Source organism: Nematolebias whitei, chromosome 10 (genome assembly GCF_014905685.2).
Source record: "Nematolebias whitei isolate Nwh7 chromosome 10, NemWhi1, whole genome shotgun sequence".
Classification (NCBI taxonomy): Eukaryota; Metazoa; Chordata; class Actinopteri; order Cyprinodontiformes; family Rivulidae; genus Nematolebias; species Nematolebias whitei.
In genome coordinates this window covers 24,167,950-24,184,307 of record NC_056507.1, presented here as the reverse complement: position 1 = coordinate 24,184,307, position 16,358 = coordinate 24,167,950, and the positions used below count along the sequence as shown (strand labels likewise).

General features: G+C 39.8%; 1 protein-coding gene across 1 annotated transcript in view; it reads left to right on the top strand.

Annotated features, from left to right (window-relative positions):
* The first annotated feature begins 6,654 nt into the window (after positions 1-6,654).
* Positions 6,655-16,358, top strand: part of sema3e (sema domain, immunoglobulin domain (Ig), short basic domain, secreted, (semaphorin) 3E) — a 20,806-nt gene continuing 11,102 nt past the window's right edge. Inside the window, exon 1 of the mRNA XM_037683483.1 lies at positions 6,655-6,787. Within this exon, the coding sequence (XP_037539411.1) occupies positions 6,655-6,787 (133 nt within the window). The remainder of the gene's footprint in view (positions 6,788-16,358) is intronic.

The following is a 16,358-nucleotide window of genomic DNA, read 5'->3' as shown; positions in this document are numbered from 1 at the left end:
TCACACTAGGGACAATTTAGAGTTACCAATCAGTCTAACATGCATGTTTTTAGTCTGTGGGAGAAAACTGGAGAACACGGAGAAAACCCACGCATGAACGGAGAGAACATGCAAACTCCGCCCAGAAAGGCCCCCGGACCGGGATTTGAACAGGCAACCTTTTCACTGAGAGGCAGCAGCTTTGCCAGTTGTGCCATCATGCTGCCAGGACCATGCTAAGAAAAAATAAATAAAAAATTAAAAGCCATAAAATTATGAGAATAGTCGTATTATGAAAATAAAGTTGAATAAAGTCTTAATATTACGAGAATAAAGTCATACGTGACTTTTTTTTTAACAGCTCTTGTTTATTTTTATTTTTTCATGAGTCTGATCCATGACCCGACCTGTCAATCAATCCATTTTTTTTAAATTTTATGTTATTTATTGTTTTTTAGCGTGGTCTTAAAGCTCCATCGTACTGACCATGTGCAACAAGGAGAGAAAGTATTCACTACGCTTTAGAACCACAGACACTGATGCACTATGACGGAGCTTTAGGGCCACGCTAAGAAAAAAAAATTAAAAGCCATGGAATTATGAGATAAAGTCATAGTATTATGAGAATAAAGTAGAATAAAGTCTTAATATTACAAAAAAAAGTCATGTGACTTCTTTTTTCAGCTCTTGTTCATTTTTATTTTTTTGTCCACGAGTCGGACCCACGACACGACCTGTCAAATCCAGTAGGCGTGTCAGCAAATGGCCAATCCGAAGCTAAATGAGTCGTAATATTATCTGAACTCCGACATGAGAAACAAGGGTTTACCACAATTGAACTAGTAAAATGATGAATGTTGAGTATCTTGTTAAGTTATACTTTGGTACTGGTTTTACAAATAAGTAGATAGTTAATCTGTTAGCACATCAGCATCAGATTATTATCAGTATCAGGACTTTGAACCTGCTTACAGTAAGGTGGTACGCTGCAGCACAGCTCTCTGCAGGTAAGGAGCATTTAGCCTTGGATTGGTCATTTGCTGATACGCCTACTGGATTGATCGACAGGTTGCATCATGGATCCGACTTGTGGAAAAAATAAACGAGAGCTGCAAAAAAAAGTCTCGTACAACTTTATTCTCATAATTTTATGATTTTAATTATTTTTTTCTCAGCGTGGCAATGTAATTTTTTATTTTTTTCTTAGCGGGGCCCTAAAGCTCTGTCATAGATGTACACCTAATTACTACCTCACCAAAAGGTTAGCAGCCCTTAGTAGGTTGCTAGAAAACAGTGGTCTGTAACAAAATATATATGCAAACCATTTTCCACTTTTCTTCAGACATATGTTAAGAAGTATAAATTCTTATGGGTAAAAGGATGCACAATGGGTTTTATGCCATGTCCTTATTCAGCAAACTCAAAAGTCAACCGTACCAGAACTTGGCGTTCCAGTCAAAATAGGCCACTGGCTGACATACCGGTACTATTTTTTTTCCTCCTCTGTGGCTCATCAGCAGTCCCCGTCTCTCTCTGCATGGAATCACACACAAAGAAACACGAGCACCCTGACTGTAAAAACAGGAGAAATACTTGAGTCTTGAAGTTTCCTTATCTGCTGCTTCATGCGATCAGTCTGGAGCTACAATATAATCAATGATCAAAAGGAAACATGTTTTGCTTCCTGCCATTGAATCCATACAAATGTATGTGTGTGCGTGTGCATGTGCACCATGGGGACAATCTTAACTGGCCATATGATAGCCACCTGTGTAAACGGTTGGAGTATTTCATGGCTCTGAAACACAGGATCCTCAGAGTGCTGTTCCTGTTGCTGTAGGAGACCTGAGCTGTGACCTCCTTTTAGCAGGGGAGAGAACAGCAGGTGGTGAGCAGCAGACCTGAAGTACGCCAACATACGGTTTTAGGCAAAAAGCGTATTTATGTACACTCTCTGTTTTCTATATCTTGCTATGAATTTTCACGTTTCCTTTTTTGCTCCTACTTTCAGGATTTTTCACTTCAGTGTGTGTAACTAGACAACCCCTGGACAAGGAAACGAGCACGTTGAGGGCAGGAAGAGCTTGCGTTTCTGTCTCTGTGGGTCAATCAGGAAGTGAAAAAGGCCTCTGTTGAGCATGCTGAATATTGACACAGCATTGCCATGAGTGAACATATTTTCTGTGTTCAGTCGGCATAAAAGAAGCACATTTAGACATTTAGATGTGTCTTAATCAAATAAACACTCAGCACCAAGTCCCAATCAAATGCTCGTTCGAATAACTCAAACTTCCTGGAAAAAGCTTCTAAAGAAAAAGGACTTTGAAAGATGTGAGAACATCTGCCTAAAATGTTTGCCATGAATGTTATCATTCGTGAAATTTCTTGCATTTACAAAGCACAAATAATGTAGAGTGGTAATATCTGCAGTGCACAGCACACAGAATAAAAAACAGTATTGGTGGAATCCCAGGGAAATGTGCAGAAGAACAGAATTTTAATGGAGGTGGTAAGAAAGCGAGCCTGTGGCTGCTGTTGTTTTTATGTGTAGGAGGACTGCATGGGAGGGTCCTTGGAGCAAGCTACTATACAACATTCAGAAATGTTAAGAATTGAGCTGTTATTTTTTCTGATCTAAGGCGGATTTCTGATTGATTATTGCCACTAAACAGGGGGTAAAGGAATTGGAGAAGAGAATGTTGTACCCACTGGTTCTGGTGCATTAGCTGCTTTAAACAGCTATTAATCTGAGGAATCGGAAATGAGAATCTGTCGAAGGAGCTTTTAGTCTAGAGGCAAAGCTGAAATATGTTTTTACATTAGTGCCTTAAGAGTGATGAAACTGTGCGTCACATTGTGTCTGATAGTATCAGCTCATGGAGGAGCTAACGTTGAACAGTTGTCTCACCCCGTGACAACAGATGAGTGTCTATAATTACACCAGGCAGTAGAATAGCACATATAATGCATATTACAAGACCACCACTCACACAAAGTCCTTCTGTTCTGGTGGGGGACAGGTGCAATGTGGGAGTTGCAGCCAGTCATCAGATCCCAGGGTGGTGTAGGGGTGTGGGGGTGTGACTGCAGCTGCTACGGCCCAATGCAATCATTTGCAATTCCATATCGCCACATGGGTCTTAATTTATAGGCCTGCTATGTTATGACGTCAACTGATGCTTTCTGTGTGTATCTTTGTTGTTTTTGTGATGCTTAAATTATTCAAGTGTATATCTATGAATGAAAATAAAGACTCAGCATTATGGAATGGCATCCAGTGCTACTTTTGTGATAGACTTTTAGACTAATATCATAAAATGATGAGAAAAGTTACAGCCTTTTTGGTCCAACCTTTAAAATAATATATTGAACAGTCTCATCCAGTTAGCAAAATGTTATGCTCAAAGTGTGTGTCCTGAATGATTCTCATCTACTGCCACGTTAATTTTTAGTTAGACATCTGTAAAAAAAATGTTTAGCTGTAGTAGCCATCTTCACCTAAATTGGCTCCAAAAGTTATTAACTTGTAAAGGTTCATTCTGACTTTGCGCTGCCATGATTCTCTAAATACTTTTAAAAAGCAGTTGAAGACACATTTGTTCAGATTGGCTTTAATTAGTTTTATTTTATCTTATGTCACAATAGGGATGTGCATCTTTGTGTGATAGACGATTCGATACACATCTAGATACAAAGGTTACGATTCAATTAAAAAATGATATATTATAAAAACAGAACGTTTCGATACGATTTGACAGTCTAAGAGCGATACGATTTGATTTGACTTTCGATTATACCTTTTAACCATAGATGACAACAGTGGCAAGTCCTGTTACTCTTTCCACCACTGTAGTGGGGTCTTTTTCGGGGGCAAAGGATCACTCTCTCTGTACCTCTTCTTCATTGGCCTGGTCCCTTACAGATCTAGCTGCCATCCTTACTTCAAAGTCTTCTCCCAACAGCTGGTCCAGGGCTGACATTTTATGCTTTTTACAAGGAGGTTTATCATCTGAAATAGAAAACAATTACCAATGGCGGAATCATATTTCTGAGCTCTAACGTATGAATCAAGTGCTGAAATCCTTCCCCCTCCACTATATTGTACGGACATAAGCCCTTAGTGATAAAATGGGTTATTGATGGCGTTATATCCTTAGCTCGAGATGAATTATGGCCCAGTTGCCTGTAAAATTTTGTGATGACTCCTGCTCGTTGTTGTGGGGCTTGAAAAGTTCACCATACTCCTCTGTGGTTTTTTTTTGTTGCATGTTGGTCAAGGTTTGTTGTGTTACCAGTGTACTTCAGAGATGCTCTGCATAGCTTGCAAATAGCATGGCTTTTGTTGAGTTTTCCATCATTATTGCAAAATCCGAAAACGTTCCAAACTTTTGATTTTTGTCTGGCTGATGTATTGAAAATGTTTCGGTGACTCTTTAGCACTACTACTATTTACATCCATTCTAGTCTTCAGTCTTGGTGAGCTAGGGAGCATGTGCAAGAATAGCTTTGGAGGCATTCCCAGCTCTCGTGTTGTTTTAGAGACAAAACTTTCAACCTATTGCTAGTCTTGCGATACCTGCTCCATGTCTCTTCAACCGATTCATCTCAGGATTTGTGACTGGTTGCTATCGATTTTATACGGCTGCTACCGACGCAACCATGTAAATAGCTTGTCAAACCGGATATCCAGTCGTACCGATTTATTTTTCACAACCCTATGTTACATGTAAGTTGTTTTATATCTTCTGTTTTATCTTTTGTGGTTGTATGTCTTATATTCTGTAAAGCACTTTGTGGTTTGTGACCTGTAAAAGGTGGTATATAAATAAAGTTTACTTACTTACTTACATTCAATAATGATCATATTTGACTTTTTATAAATGCCACCCTTTAGCTCATTAGATCTGCTGTTAACAGGCAGATATGCAAACACATGGGTCAAAACATTATCAACCCCCTTTGTATTTTGGTGGCTGCAATAACAGTTTTATAATTTCAAGCAGACATTTTATTTTGTCTGTGCACAATGAACTGGTGCTTCAGCATGGATCAGCGTGACCTAAAGTTGGTGTCAACACACAGTCATGGGAAAGAGACAAAGACAGAGAGAAACAGATGCACCCCAGGGAAATATAAAGGAGACAAATTCTGCTTGGCCCCATGAAATGTTAATCCTTGGGATTTTTGGGGGTTTGTAATGCATTTGTGACTTCACACGACATCGGTCACATCTTGCACATTGTTTTTGTCCCATGACACTATTCAAAATCGTGAGCCATCACCACATACAGCAGTACACATGCATAAATATTACAAGAAAACAAAAAGCCTCATAAGAAAATGAAGAAACCCATGGTGTGAGGAGTCAAAGCAGAGTGCAGGATATGCCAAAACAAAGTAACAGAAGTGACATGTAAACAGACAGAATAATTGGACAGGGTGAAAAAATTAAAAAAGTTTGACGAAAGGAACCCCGTGCATGAAAATCCATGGTAACAATGATAATAATTAACCACAAAGAAACAAGCACAAAGGGGATAATTGAAAATGAAAGAAGTGCCAGTTAGCCTTGGCTGAGGTCCATGTAAGTGCGGCATGAGCTTGAAGAAAAAGAAGGTGAAGGAGAAAAGCGGTGGAGAAAAAGCAGGGGGTGGTCTGTAGAGTGACAGATTAGTTTTTTTCTTTTTCCAGGAGGGAGAAGTCTTACAGAATTTGACAAAGCACACAGCTGCCCTGGAGGAAAAAGGAAATCTCGAGACAGTCTCGAGGAAGATGCAGACGTTTTAAAACTCTCCTTTCCCTGATCTAAACTCTAAACATCACTGTTCACTTTTATGAGCATTTTGTCACTCTCACCACACTGCAGCAGGTGACCTCAGATCAGGAGCGCGGGCAGAAACTGACTCACTCATAAAGGTTTAAGCTGAGCTTTGGATCCTCCCCGACTGCCTGGGTGAGAGCAGTCAGGAGCTAAAGCTTCACTTTCTTCCCCCAGTGCTGAGAGACTGCACGCCAGGCACGAGGCTCCCTGCGCCCCCCACCCTCCTCCCTTCTTCCACTCTGATTTTTCCTGGGCTCATGTCCAGAGAATGACTGGCCTCAGTGGACCCAAGAGGAGGATCTGAGACTGAGGACACATTACGGCAGCTCCAGCTCTGCCTGCCTGTCTGCCTGCTGGGACAGACAAAGGTTCTAGCAATTAACAGCTTCTACCCTTTTCTGGGATTCTTAGACTTGTGGTTTTTTTTTTTTTAGTTTTTAATTTCCTGTTCTTCACATCAGAAAGAGCGGATCTGCGTTCAGACAGACAAACAAACAAACGGACTGACATATGGAGCAGTGAGCACTGCAGCGTGAATGTAGCAACTGGACCTCTTTCCCTGGTTACTAAGACCAAACAAGGATAATAGCCAAATCACTTTCTTTTCCACCAAGGTAGTGGGTGGATGCAGCTTTCAGCAGACTGCTATAGGGGAAAGCAGCCCCTGCATCGAGACTGCGGATATACATCTAGTTGATCGACACTGTGGTGATCCTACAGAAACAGACTCTTAGCTCTAAGAAGACTTTCTGCGAATACTTAATTGTGCAGAAACCTGTGGATTTATACCTTTTTTATTAGCCTGCTGCTCAAGCTAAGTGGACTTAATTGGTTTTGAACTTGATGAGTGTAAAATGTTTGTGTCAGTGATGATGGCAGGATGCAAAAGGACTGTGAATAAGTCACTGATACTGATATGTCTTCATCTGCTTGGGATGGCTCTCTCAGCGGATAACATCTACCCAAGGATACGTCTCTCCCACAAAGGTAAAACAAAATATGTTTTTGTGCTTTATTTGGTCGTTGTATGAAATATGTGCTATAAATAAAAAATGCACTCTGCACTAAAATGAAGAAAAACATCATTTTGAGATAAAGAAAGAACAATTTTCTTTACTTAGAGCCATCACTGCTGTGAATTAAGAATGAGACAGGTGTAACTGTGTATCCCTGTTCACGTGCCTCTTGTTATCATTGACTTTATCCAAACCCAAAGTGATCCAAGATGGAAATATTGTAACATATTAATGATAATGCCTCATCTGTTGTGAATAAACGATTAATCTTTAGTAGCTTTGTATTAAACATTGTGTTTTGTAAAACAAAAAGAGCTAAAGCACATTGACACACAGAAAGAAAATAAACTGTCTTTTCTGTGAGTGAGAATAAGAAGCATGCAGGTTTTCAATGGTGTGTAATGATATGGTCATTGAAGATTTATGCTTTAACCTGCGAGGCACCAAGCAGAAGGGGGATCTAAGAAGAGTAACTTCTGCTATCTGGATTAGCTTTTGATGTTTCAGCCACGCACACCTTGATGCATTTTGTTTTGGTCTTTCAGCTACAGTGGCTGAAGATCCACAGTGTGGCGTGGCTCAATGATTGGATATATTTTTCCTTTCTTTTGACTCAAGAATGTGTCTGTGAGAAGTGTTTATGTGCTTGTGGCTGTTTACTTGTGTTTTTGAGTGTGTACTACGGATGTGCACGCACTGGTATGTGCACTGACTGCTGTGTATCTTTCTGACAATAATGAGGGGTTTTATCTTTGCAGATAAAACTCCTAAGTAAACATTGTATTTTTTCTCTTTTTCTTTGATCTCTATAGCAACAGAAGGAGATGATTCCACATAAGCCTGTTAGTCATGGCTGGAAATAGGTGTGGAATTTGAACGGTCAGGAACTCATAAATGTGCACTTGGAGCATGTAATGAAAAATGACAAGACTTGTCCATCTGTAGGGAGGTGTAAAAAGAAAATATATATATATTGTAAAATAAATTGGTGCAATGCAAAATGCTGGAGAACAGAAGTAAAAACAATTAAGGAATTAACTTTTTCAAGAATCGAGATTAATGTTCTGGAGATCTAGAGTTACATTTTCATCACAAGTAATCAGATAACTGCTGACAAGTCCAATCATTAATGCCACGTAAAAACCAGGTGTGGTTGTTATTTTTCATGTATCACCCAGTTCGTAAACTACCTGCAGGCAGGGCTGCCACATTGATTGACATCCCTCCACATCGCAGTCTCAACGCTCGAATACGTGTCCTGGCTAGCACTCAGCGCCGTGAAAAGGCTGAAGTTGGATCCCATCATCATGGAATGATAAACATCCAAGTCCTAATACATGCCTCATGGGCTCTGCCAGTTAAATTTGCACACACCCTTCAGTCAGTTCACACTAACTCATATGTACATACACAGACATGGGCGCGGGCAGAATTGTGTGAATTTTTCACACACGCAGGACTTGGAAGCGGTTCAGGGAAATGAAGAAGGATGCGGTTTTAAGTATTCATTCATACGACTATTTCCATAACATCTGGTATCACAGCGATGTGGAAAAAAAATAAGCTGCTCTTTGTGGGATAGACTGACGCTGAAAAGCAACTGTTAATTACATCAGAACTGAAATATTTTTAAACCTGCTTCTGGTCAGGAGGGCAAATACAGAGAGGAATCAATAGTAAGCTCAATGAAACAGGCGGTCGGCTTTTTATGGCTTCTTGGAGTGAACTCCATAGAGCACATTATCATGTGTTTCAAATATGACCTAACTATTGATCTTTTGGCTTTGATGTTATCCACACATTGCATGCGTTGAGAAAGTAGCATCTTTTTTTCTCCACGTTTCATTTATATTCTGTCTAGACTTCTGGACCAGGGAAGATTATTTCATATGAAACTGCCTTCATCTCAGTCATCCTTTTATTTGCTTACACCCTCTGTTAACTCAGGGCTGTTAGCTTAATTACACAGAGTATTGAGTTACGAACACTGAAACCACGCTGCCTTCAGAAATAATTGACCTTAAGCTTTGGCAGACCAACATGTAAAGACTTTAAACATATGTCTAAAGATGTTAATACACCTTAACTGCTTGGATGTTTGTCCTATCTAACTTCATAAATCAAGAGGTTATTATACTAAGAATTGCCCCTGTAGGCAGGTACATGCTTTGTGAAGCAAAAATGAGAACCTACTGTTCAGTTTTTTTGCTCCATGTGACTTAAATCTGCATCAGTGCGGTTTCTAGATCAGCAGACGCAGAGTGAAATGAGATCCTTCTTTAGGAAAACCATCAGTTTCGCAGTTAATGAAGCTATTGCACAGCTTGTTTTGTGTCAGAATGTCAGCAGGTTGTAGGTAGGCGGTCAGGCTTTGATTTATTTTGCTGCCTCCTCAGTTCTGTCATGATGCTTTGGCTAAAGCTGCTGGTGAGACAGCAGTTTTTGTAATGAGAGGATGACCTCAACCTAACCCTTAAGACTCCAAACTTGTGTTTACATGGTTTATTCTTAATTGTATTCTTTGTAAATCGATACAGGAGCAAAAAATGTTTTTGAAACTGTTGTGAAGAATTGCATGGCCACCCTTTTTTTGTTCAGGTAAAAGTTGTTGAATTTAGTAAAAAAAAGGCCTAATGAAAATGCTTATAACATCACCATTTTAAAATACAGTAGTCCCTCGTTTATTGGGGGCGTTAGGTTCCACCCCCCCCCCCCCCCACACACACACACACACACACACACACAATAAGTGAAAATCTACAAAGTAGGGATGCTATGTTTATTTTAGTATTTATATATTTTAAGGCTTTAGAAACTCTTCCTACACTCTTGCAGTGTTACGCCATTTTAACAACATACGTACCGTACTGTATGTGTAGCTACTACGTTTTACTTACCAGCTCTGCAAAATAGGAGCAGCTCTCGGTTCCAGTCCGACTGTTCTGGTCCATTTCGGTTCATTTCTTCAGACGTAACCTGCAGAGACAAAGCCCACAATCAATGTTCTAAACTCAAACCTACTAATTTTAGCAACATTCTTGCGTATATGTAGCTAGTAAATTTTGATTACCAATGCGTCCCTGCTCAGAGGTCCTCATGAGCCGGCTAGGAGCTCTTGGGTTCACAGCTGAGTCTGGGGGTCCGATTCTGGTTTGGTTCTGTTCAGCTCTTGCACGTCGAAGCGCATTTTGGGTGGGGGCAGACCTTCGTTTATTTTTATTTTTTCCCCCCCATTTACCCTTTATTTATCCAGGTAGTCTCATTGAGCCACAAGAACTCATTTTCAAGAGAGACCTGTTTAGGGAGCTGATGGTGGGGGTTAAGGGCCTTGCTCAGGGGTCCAAAGTGGGGCGAATGAGGGTGGAGGGAGGTGTGGGTGTTTCACCTTTTCCACCCACATTTTGATGTTGACGGTACCGGGAGGTGAACCTGCGACTTTCCAATCACAAGCCCATCTTCTAACCTCTGCGCCACCTCCGGGCGTGGGACCATAGATGCTTGAGTCCAAGTCTGGATGAAAAAAGTCCTGATGTGCTACGGAAACAGTCATGGACATTGGGCGGTGCACGTCCTCTCTCTGAAGTCTTCGTGGGCCGGTAACCAGCTCTCAAAATTCACTAATGGGTCTGGAGGTCTGGTTCTGCTCTGGTTCGGTGGGTTCCGTGCGGCTTCTCTGCATTTGCTGGGTACCAAAGTCACTGTAATAAGCGTCAAACTATTTCCGATCAGATTAAAACTTTCCGTCTAGCTTTTCAGTGGAAGTAAATGTGGGTTCTGGTTGGGGCACTGTTGGCTTCTGGGAAATGTGGTCATTATGAGCAGGAATACAAGGAAGGCTTACTGAGAAAACTACAAAATGGTGGCTCATGTCCCAAGTACTTTGTTTTTTTCGTTAACTTTTTACTGTACAGTACTGTATACAGTACTGTGTCAATCACTTGAGTAATATTAAAGTTGACAATCATATGTCCTGTACATTTTTCTTGTACAGTATTATGAACTGCACGTCCACAAACCGTGATAGAGCGAGTCTGCAAAAGTCGAACCACAAAGTAGCGAGGGACTACTGTATTTACATCATAAATACTTACCTTCAGTTGCCTGCCAAGGACATCCTACCTTAAAATTTAAAAACATAATATTTTTTGTTGAACACATCTTTGAAAGGTGCAACTACTATAACATGATGGTAATTCACTTTGGCAGGTTTCATATTGTGCTGTATATATTGGTTTGTATAAAAAAAATACATGCACTTTCTCTTCTTTAGCCTCACTTTTACTTTAAACACAAACAATTTCAATTTATTTAGAGCTGAATCCATTTCTATATTGAATCTGTAGTTTTTAGCCATGCTTAAAAACTAAATAAATGCAATTGTGACTATAAATTTGTAAATGTGTTATATAGAAAAATACCAAAACCATTTTTCAACCTTTTCTTTTCCCGCTGCACTTGTTGTAATACTGAGCTGAGCAGAAGGCACGTGAAAATATATAAACACAGGGATTACTCAGGTGGCAATTACTGATGTATGAAGCTTCCTTTGAACTGTAATTTTAGACCTTCCTTTCCTGAGAAGAAAAAAAAAGCTCTTGCTGTGTGTTTTACAACCTGCAGTTGATGAGGCTCTTTGAGTAACTTTCGTCTGAACCCAAAGAGGGAAAAACCAGAATGAGCCAAAGATGAATTAAAACAAAAGTGGGATTTTTTTCTTTCTCCTACCTAAAGCTAAAGTGACAGGTGGAGAGTCTTATTAACTTTCTTTTATCTGCATATGAAAAAGCCTGTGTTTAAACATACCATTCTGAATTATGCCTACAGCAAATGACATGCTATAGACCTTGAGTCAAACGTTTGGAAAGTGGAGCATATTGGTGGTGTAGACAGACATCACACCTTTTACGCCAGCAAGTAAAAAGTGATCATTTTTCGAACCTCCTCCCCTGTGTTCACACTCATCTTTCTTCTTACTCATTTTGTCCATGTACATCTCAGCGTCACTTTCTCTCCTTTCGGGTAATATGTGAGCTCTCCACCTCATTACTGAGATGTCCAGAGGCGAAGGCAGCTGGTGAACCTCTAATATCCTTTATGACCTTTGATCAGCAAAAAGAACAGGGAATGAGATGCGTTAAGTTATTTAACAAGGAGAAAAGAGAGGGAGCAAAGGTTTTTAAGCCTTCAGCAACTCGGCAATTTATTATTTTTGTTATTATTACTTATTACTATGGGAGAAAAATCACAAAGGATGACAAGTGTGAAGATAAGGAGAGAAAAATACTTGGTGGAAATTGTTTTTTAATAAAAGATAACTTTTTTTACAATGTGTTTGTTAAAAAAAAAAACTGTCACTTTGAATCATTTGACAATTTAAATTAATATCCATGATAGTCTGAGAACTTTGATTCTTTGCATAAAAAGTGTGAGATATTCAGCGTAAAATAAAAGTGCATGTGTAAACCATTTCATTTTTTTTATTTTTTATGGGGATCTGGCCTGCAGCTACATTCTTACACAACAATTCATCTTCCATGCTTACAAGGACAGTTAAAAGTTTTTTTTTATGGAGTTGGGATCAAACATTAAATAAAAGTAATTCAAACTTTGAGAGCATGTTCCTGGTGTTTGAGTGTGCGGCGCTTTAGGCCTACAGCAGTTGTTTTTAAATGTACCAAATACATTTAATTTGAATTTATTTGATTTGTCTGTTCTTTCTTGATAATGAGCCCCAGTTTTACGGTATTGCAATTAAAATCCATCCATCATCTTTACCCACCTCTTCCTTTCCGGGTCGTGGGTGTCATTGGTACCCATTTCCAGCTATCACTGTATGAGAGACAGGGGACACCCTGGACAGGTCTCCAGTCCATCACAGGGACACGTACAATTCACTCTCACTCACATCTAGGGACAATTTAGAGTTGCCAATCAGCCTAACATGCATGTTTTTGGTCTGTGGGAAGAAACCGGAGTACCTGGAGAAAACCCACGCGTACACGTAGAGAACATGCAAACTCCACCCAGAAATGCCCCTGGACCGGGATTTGAACCGGGGTGACCTGCTTGCTGAGAAATGGCATCTCTACCAACTGAGCCAGTGTGCTGCCTGTACTTAAAGTTCACAGCACACGAAATAGTTTCATGAAATAATGATCACCAGGAGACAATCAAAGAAAACTTGAAGGGTGTTGCACATTCTAGCTCCACAAAGATTTAGAAATGTATTAAAAAAAAAGACATTTTTAATTGGTCACATCAGTTTTATATCCTAAAGGAAGATTTCTCCCTTATCCTTTTTAGGCGCACCATATGGTATTTATTTTGATTCATGATATCATTTCCCCCTTGTCACAAGAGAACAGAGGAGCACAAGGCCATATACTGATAAACACCAAATTTCTCCAACTTTAACCCCCACCACCAACACCCCTCTAACCTCTTGAGCTTTACAGTCTCAATCAGACCTCAAAGGCACAGACCAGATCTGCCTTCTCCTGTTTCCACATTTAACCATTTGAATACTCAACTTGTTTTTGTCTGTGTCCCCAGCATGCACTCTCACACTTATTAGGTAAACACATGTATAATCTCATTTAGCTGGAAATACATAAAGTGCCAAGTTTAATCCTTGGCAATGAATGTGTGCAGAAAAGGAGGTCAGGCTGTGGATTGATTGTCATTTAGGGTGTTGTGGTTGGAATGATCATCAAAGAAGAAGATCTATGTATTTCATCTATGTTTACCTATTTATGTGAAATTCTTATGTTGATTTCATTTGCGATTGGGTTATCTTCATAAGTTCAAAAACCTGCAAAGGAGAGACCCCAACCATCAGTGACACCTCATCATGGACTTAGAGACTAAGTCAATCAGTTTCCAAAGTGTGTGTTTGCCGTTGCTCATTCTGTCTTTTATCATGATTGTGTGGTTTTTGGTGTTGAACCCAAGTGCAGGCAGACCTCGGAGACTCGGAAGTAGAATAAAGAACTAATTTATTTATGATAACAAAACAAAAGCTGACGGGGCAGCAGACTTACTCCTTCGAGGAGACGCGGAGGGAGAACAGAACTTGACACCATACCGGACAAAACACGGACGAATAGACACAAAGATGCAGAATATAAAGGAACACTAACGAAAGTCAACGAAGAACACCTGGGGGCGATTGGGATAGGGGACAGGTGTGACAGGAGCTGGCAACATGACGGAGAGCAGGACAACACAAGGATCACAAGACGCAAAACCCAGTGATCCTCTCAGTCCTGAAATGCTTCTAAAGGACCAATAACCTGCTTATATCAAGCCAAACATAAGATACTCCCCAGTGCTTGGGTACAGATGAGATCACAATGTTTATTTGAATTTAACTTTGCCAAATCTACTCCAACATCTCTCAGAGCTTTGCAGACTGTTGTTGAAAGTGTCCGTCTTTAGGGAGTCCCTTTTCTCTGAGATTTCCTTTTGGAATGGGATCACAGTTGGGCCATGTGTCTCCTTGGATCAGTCGCTAAAGGGAAAATGCCCTCCTCCTCCTTTCAGCTCCTCGTCTGATGGCTGAGGAGCTCTTACGGGTTGCAGATGGTGAGGCTGAGAGGAAAGAGACTCAGAGGAATGTGGAAATTTGGAAATTCCCTGTTTTTCTTATTCAGCTTGATCAGTGGTTCCCACATATAATGACAGAGGAGACACTTTTCAAAAAGTGCTCTGAGCCATCTGTGTAATCAGGAGATCCTCCAATTGTATTTCAGTAACTTTGATTATGTAAAATTACTATAATCAACACGCTGTTTTGTAAAACTGACTATACTTTTTTTTGTGTGTGTGTGAAGTAAGTAATGACAATTTACCTTTTTTCTTTGAGAAAGTTCCTCTTCTATTGCCACGTAAATTCATTCACGTGTGATCAGCCGCCACTCAGCTTTACTGACAGACACAAGCAGACAGAATAACAGACTTGGCTTGTGGACTCTTTACTTCATCACTTTAAATAGCCATCGAAGTCCATCATCTGAATTAGTGGAAGCAAATTTGACTTCACATGAAGAAGGAGTTCTTTGTTTGTGAGCCAACGTTAAGGCGACCGTCCTTGATGCAAGTTCAGCTCAAGTCAAAGAAAACCAGCAAATAGAAGCATGTGTGTTTGTGCGAGAAACAGAACGGTTCTGTGCATGTGTGTGTGTGTGATTGGACTAGCTAATTACAGGAAGCATGTCTGAACCCTGCAGAACATGACTGCCACATCCCCTCTGTCTCTGCCTCCCAACCACCCAAGCCTTAATGCAAGTCAAACAAACAGTGACTTGTCTCCAGCCTAGAAATCTTATTAGCAACAAAATATACACACTCACCTACTCCTTTGCAGATACCTAATCCCATTTTAAACAAATAAACGTATCTGACTAGGTGAAGTGCGGTTGCTATGTGTGTGCTATAGAAATAGGATAAACATTCTCTCTTTCAATCTCGAAGATCATGTATCAAGAAAAATACACACGTGCTACAACAACAAATTGTGCAATTACCCCCTGCTACACCATGTGTCAAGATATCAGTCAAATTGTTAATTAGCGTAGCTGTAATTTTTGATCTTAGTCACAAATATATTTTTGAGTTTAGTTGACGTTTTGATCAAATGTTGCATAAATCTCCTATACTAAGTCCATGGTAGTAGTATACTACACCTAACTTGCCTTGTGTGCTTGAATCTGCCCAAAGTATTAGAAGCCACCAAGTCCCTCTTTTTACTTTTTACAAGGTCACTGAGTACAACCTATCTGTGTTAATGAAAGTATTTAAGGTTAATAAACTCAGAGGAAGGGCACAGCTCAGGTTTAAGACTCAGTTTAAACCCTTTACCCAAAACATCTCATTAAGCTCACAGAAGTTAGGTAAAGAAAAGGTCTGTGTTTATATTAAGTCAGATAGAGAAATTAAAGGTGTGTGGGTTCATATTTGTGGCAGTTGTGCAACAAAAACGGGTCTGCATGATCTGTATGAATGGGCTCATATTTAAAGATGAATCTGAAATGGCCAACTGGTTTCATTTTAGAGTGGGAGTGACTAGATCCAACTAATGACTGAAAAGACCGGTTCAGTTTCCTGTCTGATAAACTGCTTCCTCACTTAAAAGCGCCACAAGCTGGAGACTATAAATCATATGCTACTCCAGCTGTTGCACAGTGTCTTTTTATGATAGAGCCATGGATAATCACTCATAATCAGTTTCTCAGCAGTTTATTGATGCTTTTGAAGTTTAAATGTGCTACAAGTATTAGTCGTGAAAAGCACATATTAATTCAAGCATAATAAAGTCCTCTAAATGCTTAAGTTTCTTTTTTGTTGTTGTTTTAATCAATCGTTTTTTCATTTGTGACTGACAAGGCTAATTGTTTTCTTGAAAAATTGGTAACAAGTATTCCATAAGGGAATATTTTTTGGGGTCCGTCCGTCTGTACATACATACATACATACATACATACATACATACATACATACATACATACATACATACATACATACATACATACATACATACATAC